The sequence below is a fragment of the Macadamia integrifolia genome, chromosome 5, assembly GCF_013358625.1.
Source record: "Macadamia integrifolia cultivar HAES 741 chromosome 5, SCU_Mint_v3, whole genome shotgun sequence".
Taxonomy (NCBI): Eukaryota; Viridiplantae; Streptophyta; class Magnoliopsida; order Proteales; family Proteaceae; genus Macadamia; species Macadamia integrifolia.
In genome coordinates this window covers 35,435,241-35,444,527 of record NC_056561.1, presented here as the reverse complement: position 1 = coordinate 35,444,527, position 9,287 = coordinate 35,435,241, and the positions used below count along the sequence as shown (strand labels likewise).

General features: G+C 36.5%; 1 protein-coding gene across 1 annotated transcript; it reads left to right on the top strand.

Moving 5' to 3' along the window:
- Positions 1-6,618: 6,618 nt before the first annotated feature.
- On the top strand, positions 6,619-8,229 carry LOC122078510. Its single transcript, XM_042644524.1, has one exon. It carries the CDS (start codon positions 6,830-6,832, stop codon positions 7,847-7,849), a length of 1,020 nt encoding a protein of 339 aa, XP_042500458.1. The 5' UTR covers positions 6,619-6,829; the 3' UTR covers positions 7,850-8,229.
- The last annotated feature ends 1,058 nt before the right edge of the window (positions 8,230-9,287 follow it).

Genomic DNA, 9,287 nt, shown 5'->3' with positions numbered 1-9,287 from the left:
CTCAAGCATTCCTTTACTGGATTTTCAAGTGCCGAAGTTCGATACTTCCATTAAGAAGGCATCAAATAATTCAACCCATTTTTCAGCTGCCAAACTTAAGTCTCTACTTCAATTTCAAGTATGAGTTTTAGCTTGTAACTCTTGGTTCACAGTATCACACTTGATTCTATTTGTATTTTGATTTTCAAAATTTAAACTCTTGATTTTTACTGTAACTTGAATAGTTGTAAATGAAGTTATTTTAATTAATAAAATTCTGGTGGATCCATGTACCTTTTCCATTGCAAAAATTCCTAAAATATATCTTATGTAGTTCAATATCAACTCAAACATTTGTTAAATGTGGCCAAACCTAGTTTCATTAGTAACTATCATATGTTCTCATTGTTTTTAATTATATATTCTAATTGCATTTTGTGATGTTGGAATTTACACCAGTCATGGGTTCACAAGCTAGCGGCTCAACCAATAGAAAATCTGGGATGAGAGGGGCATAGGGGACTTTTCTAATGGGGAAGAAGAGAGAGATAAACACAGATCCGGGTATATCGACGACATACCTAGCCTTTCCCTTGTTAAATATATTCTTGTCAATCGAACTATTTTTGCAAGTTGTAAGCAACTAACCCATAAAATGGTTGGAGTTGCGTAACATTCATAATAAAGTTTTTATTTATTTATTTATTTATATATTTTTAGGAGTGAAATAAAAAAATCCTACTGGCAACCATGCTTTCTTTTTTAAGGTTTGTGCTCGATACCATATTAATGAACTGGAGGATGGAAAAAAAAATTTTATGTTTTTGAGAATAATCAACAAAAGTATTAAATGATATGAAGTGTGTAAATAAAATGATTTATTGGAATTAACTCATGTATAAGAAAACTATGATAAGGACACATTTGATTATAATGACAAAAAACTAGTAACCAATGATGTGGCTTAGGTTAAAATCCTTCCCAAAGTAAAAGGAAATAATAATAATAATAATAATAAAGAAAGGGGATACAAGAAGAAGGGAAGCAGGAGAAGATGAAGAAGAAGGGGGTACAAGTTAGGCTAGAATCTTCTTGCTTTAAAAGGTATATGATATATTTTTTGAGGGATATGTGATGTTTTTCATATCACTCACAATTAATGATGTGCTAATTTACTAAATGAGGCACTATTGGTTGGCTCTTCTCCCTTGGGATAGTGTTTCAGGGACTTGATCAATGTACCCTTGTCGACATCTAAGTTATAAAACTAACAGTATTTTTCTTGTTTTCCAATAAGGTTTTAGCCCTCTTAGGCCCCGTTCTAGTCCCTTTGTGGTTTCTTTCCTTGATTTCTCTGTAGGTCCCTTGTATATCTCCTAGTGAGCCCTTTGTGCACACACACACGCCCAAAAAAAATCGATTAAGTTCTTCAACATATTATTGATTATTAGAAGTTATTTATAATTTAAAATAAAATGTTAGTTATGTAACGTCTTACTATGATGCAAATTTTTTTGTTGAAAACATATTTATGAACATATTTTGCAGGGAAATTGACATATTATCATAATATCTATACCTTTCATCCATTAATTTATACATAATGTTGGAAAATAATTACTTAAGCGTTTTTTGGATGATAAGGACTTGCTAGCTTGCTGAAATTTCAGGCTTTTCTGGACGCAGCCTGACCCGAATCATCCTCAGTGATATAAGGCAAGTCTAGCTAAGCTCTGATTTTTATGCCTTCTACTGTGTAAATGGAGATGAGAACATGCTATTCAACTAAGTCCCAAAGGATATATGCTAATTTTTTGCAGGATGGATCATAGTCAAACTCCTATAACTTATAATCAATCACGATGGAAAAAAAATATATTAAGGGGAAATGATGTACATAAAAAAAGAGCAACCTAATGCACGAGGCTCCTGCTACTACAAGGTCTGAAAAATGATGTATATATGACATCTTATATATGAGCCTTCTCATAAATTCTCTATTCTCTATCATCATTAATACATGTGGGTCTCTATTGTACACTTTCACATCCATAGAAATGAACATTGCTCTCTCCAGTGTATTGGATACCAATATACAATGCTAGTGTATAGATTCCTCTCAGTTTTATTTATTTCAAATTATTACTATGTTATGAGTAGTTGTATGGATTAAAAAATCAATTAGGTTCTTCAACATACTATTGACTATATAATAACATGTTAACATCTATAATTTTCTACATTAATTTATACAAATTGTTAGAAATAAATTATTCATATGATTTTTGGGATGATAAGTACTTGCTAATTGAAATTTTAGGCTTTTCTCGATTCAACCTAACCTAGTTCGTCTTCAATGATATCAGGCAAGTCCAACAAAGTTTTGATTTTTATGTCTTTCTACGGTAGAAATAAAGTTGAGAATATATGGTCATACTATATTGTTAATGGCTTTGTGCTTCCCATGAACTAGGTTTTGGGAATTCTCTTTTCCCCGGGTTCTCCTCCCTATTGTAGAACCCTTTTTATCCTCAGTATAAAAGTGAACTATTATTATCACAAGTATTTTTTTTTTTTGAAACGTCATAGCATAATTCTGCCACATGGACAGATAATATATCGGTTTTGACCGTTGGATGGAGAGAACATAGTCTAAATTAGCCATGTGTTAAATTTCAAAGTCTAATTTATTCAAACATTCCCTTTTATATTAACATGCATCTCTTATATATCAATGCATGTGTACCAGTACTCTAAACGTTATTGCACGCTCTTTCAATTCTAAGTGAGAATAGCGAGTTTAGAAAAAAAGTTAAAAATGGATAATTCAAATTTATCTTGTGAATTTGAGAAAAATCACCTTCTATTCTTGCATGCTAAATAAAACCCGGATAGCTATCCATGTAATGTGAAAAGTGAGTTTTCAAAAATCACAAAATAAATTCGAGCTATCTTTTTTTATTTATTTATTATTTTTTAATCTAAACGTTGTTTCTACTCAGAGTTGGGAGAGTGCACATTAACATCTAAAATATATATATATATATATATGTGTGTGTGTGTGTGTGCATGGACAAAAGAGAATGTGTGGGAATTCAAATAAAAGGGCATTTGATTAAATTAAATTCTTAAATTTAAGATGTAACTAATCTAAACAATGTCCTCTACCCAACGTTCCAAATAGACATTTATCATATAAATAAATGCCATGAGACATTTGAAAAAAATAATAAATCGTTATGATAATAATAATAATTCATCATAAAACTTTCAAAATTAAAAAAAAAATAAAAATATAATTTTATCTTGAAAAAAAAAAAAAGACCACAACCACAACTAGCATGGGTTCGGATATTTATGGTGGCTGGTAGCGTCCAGCAGTTCAGGTTTGTCCAAAGAAAAACCTGTCCCGAGCCCACAAGTTGCCTGATGATTAATTATTTTAAAAAAAAATCTCATTTTTAATTGTTTTGGTATTACAACACGTGGTAAAAGCTTATTGGTTGAACAACATGTAGAAAAAGGCCAATAGACTTGCATTAACTTTGCTTCCTAATCAAACAAACTCAGTTCGTGGAGCCCTTGACTTAGACTAGGGTCCTACTTGACCTTTTCAGTCCTTAGTGCGGGCCAGCCCTAGTCTAGAGACTACTAATGAGTACAGACTAGGGACTATGAGGAATACTAATGTTTTGATTAATTAATTGATACTCCACTTGCCATATAAAGGAACATCATTAATATTTTAATAAAAAAAATGAAAAGGTCATTAAGAAAGGAATGAAGATGATTATATTAACATGATTCACATAGTAGTTGTAGTAGGGTTTCAAGAATCAGAATTGGAATCGAATTTGTTGAATTGGTCGGTTTGGATTGAAATTGGTTGAGCCTGATCTCGATTTTCATCGATTAAGAGTTATCGATTCCTATTGAGCTTTGAGATTCAAGTTCATTCAGGCCACTTCAAGTCAATTCTTGATAGGGTATTTTAGGTATCAGAATCAAATCGACTACATCAGTATCAATTGTGTTTGATATCAATGCTTAATTAATACGAAGCAGAGATACCAGTCACACACATCAAGGTGTAAGAAAAAGTGCACTCACACACCCATGTAATAGAAATCGATCTACTAACTTTTCTAAAACCTGTTCCTTAAGTACAAGTTACATGCCAATGCGCTAGACACAAGATCCACAACTCAGTAACCTTGAGTAGTCGAGAATAGGAATTACCAACAAGGAAAAGAGTTGTAGAGGAGGAATTTGTCTTTATAATAAATCATCTTCATCTACTTCGTATTTTCTGAATATGTCGCATCAACTTCATCACCTTCTTGTTCAGGGTCATCAGATGAGAGATCTTCCTCCGACTCTGATAAATCGGTCAAGCGGGAGGCTACCCTCGACTTACCTCTCTCTCTATAAAAAAATCCCTCCCTAGAGGAGAGCAGAGGGTCTGAAAAGGAGTATGTCTTGGATTCCCAGATTCATTCTCGTCCTAATCCACCATGGAATTCTCAGAATCTACAAAAACATTGACAGAGAGGGCTCGTAATGATCTTCTCAAAGATCACAAGGTGCTAAAGTAGCAAATAACGACGAAAGAATTAACTTCAAATGGTAGGCAAATAACGACAAAAGAAGATTAAGATCTTTTGTAATGCTACACGCCCTATAACACATGTCCAATGATCAGGAATGTTTTGGGATGCACTTCATCTTAGATTGCATGTCTAAGTGTTATTGATTATTGAATGTGCACTACACGCCCTATAACACTACAGATTAAAGATATAAAAAGGGGTAGGCCGGGCCCATTTTCTGTAAATAGCTTAGGCTGCACGTAGGTACCATAGGAGCTTCTGTACTCCCAACTGTCTTACAAAAATTATTATTTTTCTTAAAATTTTCCAAATTATTTCATAAATAAAAAAAATATGAACACCTGGTAACACGTAGCAGAGTGACAGATTAAGTTATCACAAATGGAACTTTTTATGGTTAGTACATTTTATAGTTAGTTAGCACTTAGCCGTTGCTTTTGGATTGTCACGTGAGAATGTGAGATTACCAGACACCATTATAAAAAAGGGTGTGAATTGCAAATCGAATTGAACCGGTTTATCAAAATTCAACTGAACTAGTTAAACCAGAATAAAATCATAGATAAATCAAAAAAAAAAAGTGTGCAAACGATGGGTATGGGTATCAAGGCCAAAACTAGTCCTACTGGTTCATATTGACTTTATAATCGTTTGAATCAAATTATATGGGGTTTGAATTTGAATGAGCATCATTTAACTTTTATAGAAAATAATGAAAGATATCAAACACCAAATTAGATCTTGTGTAGCGTTATATGTCCTATAACGTAGATCCAAGGGCTGGGAGCACCTTGGGCTATGCATCTAAGCCTTGGGGTACGTGTTTGATTGCTCTTAATCCTTGGATCTACGCTATATGCTATGAGGTAAGAGTGGAACTCAGAACCACACGTTTCCTGAGACAAATGTCCCTTGCAAATTCCGCTATCCCTTGGGGTTTATAAATCATTTATTAAATAGTTTGATTATATTAATTAAAAAAAAAAAAAAAAAAAAACTATGGAATGAGAATGCTATATGGTTGCATGATCATTGTGCCAGTTCGAGGAGGTGTACAAGCACCCAACTAGTGAACACTAGAATAGCCTAGTGGTGGTAGCTTGGGCTTGTGGAGTCGGCACCCAGGGGAGGAGGTCGTGGGATCAAACTCTATCGTACGCATTGTGTGAGTGTGTGTATGTGTTTTTTTCTTATTTATTCTGTATCTATCCGTGGATTTACCTAGATGGTTTGGGTGAATTGAAGATTGTGTGGATTAGGCGCACGGAGTGTTCATTTTTCCATATTGTTGTGACTTACTTAAAAATAAAAATAAATAAATTAAAGAGAAAAAGAATGATACTTGATTGCGTGTATCTATGCTCAAACATTGAAGGATAAAAAGACTACATTACCCCTACCCAAATGCCTTGGCATAAAAAAAGAGCTAGCCCTCACCATGTCCATCTTTGTTTTTTCCCTTTAGAAATGCCCCTTGCCCTTGGTATCAAATAAATAGAAATGGGCCCGCCCCTCTTGTATGATATTTCATTGCACATCCTCATTGGTGCCCAATTTTAATTCACCACACATAAACCTGTGTGACACATTAAAATATCTTTTATGAGAAAAAGAACTGTCATTTTAGCGTAGAGAATTGTTAAACTGGTGTTAGATACAAAATGATCATCTTACCCCTCTCCCTCTACTATGCATTGAAGATACTCACATCATCTCTCCCATTGGCCCGATTTTTATTTATTTAAAAAAAAAATCCACCCCTTAGAAGTTAGAAGTTATACCGCAGGTTCCTTGGAGAAGAAGGATAAAAAGGCTTCCAGACTCGCAATGGCCAAACCGCGGTTGTGGACTGCGAAGTTAGAATTGCAATTTCCCATTCCACCCACCGACCCCTCTCTCTCTCTCTCTCTCTCTCTCTCTCTCTGTTACACGTGTCACACCGAATAACAGCGCATTACTGAGTGTCACGTCACGCGTCTGGTTCCTCTCTCTCTCTCTCTCTCTCTCTCTATAAATAAAACAAACCAGAGCCAGCATGGGTTCCTCATTTCTGTCCACCTCTTTCAGTCCCCTTTGATAAAAATAGGAAACGAAACCATTACCCCTAACACCCAACCAATATCAAAATCAAAGAAGAAGCGTTAAATTCTCTTGAGAGATTTTCGTTGGTGAAGAACTCTCAGAGACATTTATTTTTTGGATTTTGGCTCTTGGCTTTAGAGAGAGAGAATTCGTTTGAAATGATGCAGGCTATGCATCAGAGTCCTCTTCTCTCTCAATCTCCAAGCTTCAACAGCTACTCTTCTAGTAGGCTTGCAGAGATCGCCGCCAAAGTCACCGAAGAATTTCCCCAAGACAAGGATTCCTCCTTACCCACAAGACATCTCATCGATGAAGGCCCTCCTAAGCCACTGAAGATCTCTAACGATCAACCTTCTCAAGAGGACGTCGATGACGATGATTTCGAATTCGCTTTCGTTGCCAGAGATCCCGATGGGTCTCCCATTTCTGCCGACGAGATCTTCGATAACGGTCAGATTCGTCCCATTTACCCGGTTTTTAACCAGGATCTTCTCTTCGCCGACGATTCCAAGCTTCCCAAAAAATCCTCGACCCTTCGTCTTCCTCTAGGAAAACTCATGACAGAGGATCGTGATTTCGATAACGATAATTTTAACCCTCCGTCTTCTTCTTCCTCCGAAGCCGACGAACTTGATAGTCTCCCCGCCGGAAGTTACTGTGTTTGGAAGCCGAAATCCGTCGAAGCATCTCCTGATAGATGCAAGAAGAGCAGCTCTACCGGATCTGGATCTTCAAAGCGATGGAAATTCAGAGACTTCCTTCCCCGGAGCAACAGTGACGGTAAGGATACCTACGTTTTTCTCTCTCAGTCCAAGACCATGAGAAAGAGAAATTACAAAACTGAAAAAGCGGCTGACAGGGCGGCGGTTCCGAAAGCTGATCAGCACCAACAGCATCCTAAAGAGAGGAGGAACTCCATTTCCAACCCAGAACACAATTCCTCCCAAGATAAAGTCGCCGTAGCCGTCGCCGCCACTGCCGCCACTGCCGCCGCGAAGGGCAAAGTGAAAGCCAAGGGAGTGTCTGTTGACACGGTATCCGCTCACGAGATCCATTACGTTCGTAACAGAGCTATAAAGGAGGAAGACCGCAAACGTTCCTTTCTTCCTTACAGACAAGATTTGGTGGGTTTCTTCTCTAACGTGAATGGATTGAGCAGGAACCTTCATCCCTTTTAAAACCATAATAATGTGAGTGTATTTTTGTTAGTTTTTTGGTTCTCTTGTAAATATTTTACAAGTTACATAGGAAGAATTTGGGTTTTGAAACTCAGATTAAACATCACTGATCATCATTCCTTCAAAGCTTTCAGTTGGGTATTTTGATTTTGATTTTGATTTCCTTTGTAAATAATTCCTGCAACTTGAGTTGGGGATTTTGCTTATTTTTTTCTTCTAGTACTCCATCAATTAGGATTGAAGTTGCAGAAGAAGAAGTATATACAGAGTATGGAATGAATTGAAGTTTGAACTTTTGAAGTATAATGGAGTAGTGGAAGTAAGGACCCACACGGCTATTCTGTGAGAAATGAAAATAGGGTTTTTGAGGATTATGATTATTTCACTTGTTCTCTGTTTTATTCATCTTCTTGGGAGAAGATGAAAATGGTGGGATCTGGGTCAGCTGGGAAGGTTCTTTCCTTTTGCTTTTTGGGCTTTTCTCCATTTTTCTTTCACTTTCGGCCATTTTTTTTTCCCCTTTCTTTGATTGGATAATTTGGGGTTAGGACCAAAGACACGTAGTATCTAATTGTGAAAGCTACTGGGATGGTGGAGAGGAAACTAAGGTGAGAGGTGAGAATCAGTGTGAAAATGAAAAAAGAGATGGGGTAACATAGAAGATGGTGACTTGTACCGACTCCCTCAAAAAGAGCCTAAAACCATCCTAAATAGGGTTTAAAAACCCAATTGGTCCCCATGGAGGATGGGTTCGGATTGGACCGGAATCGCTATATTTCAGGCATCTAAGGTTTCGAGGGGAACCCATTTAAAACCCATTTACTTCAGTATATTATCTGCTTGTGTTTGAGATGTTGGGAGTAGGGGAGTCTGTTTGGTTCTGTTTTGGTTGATATCAATCTTGGTTTGGTTTGGTTTGGCTCAATTCGGTTTATATATAGGAGAAAAGAATCCTACCTCCTTGTGTGCCTCTAGGCACAGTGCACACAGACATAGGAGGGCTTGAAAAGATGTTGTCCCACGTCCCCCTAAATGACTCTGCATGGCATTCCATTGGTTTGCATGCTGGTGCATTGGCGGTGCAAGCAGACAAGGTTCTCTTGCCCACATAAGTATTACAAATTGGAAAAGAATGCTCCTTGGTCGTGTAACTCTTACGTCAAGACAGGGCCCAATGAGGAGGTGGACATCATTTTGCCCCCTTTGTCAGGGCATAGGGGCCAAACGACTAAGGAATGTTTCTTTTGCCTTATTACAAATTGTGAGGAAATATTTTTCATTTTCACTTTTCTTTATATGTTTTGTTTTTAAATGAGGATTGAAGGTTTGGATAATTGTCGTTAGGTTAAAAAAAAAGAGTTCGGTCCAATTTTCAGTTTCAATCGATCTGGTTTGTATTGATCTCATATAAGAGCAGCCCGGATTAGCCGGATAAAGG

Excerpts from the sequence above, each read along its gene's own strand:
- LOC122078510 (XM_042644524.1), top strand. The coding sequence starts at position 6,830 with ATGATGCAGGCTATGCATCAGAGTCCTCTTCTCTCTCAATCTCCAAGC.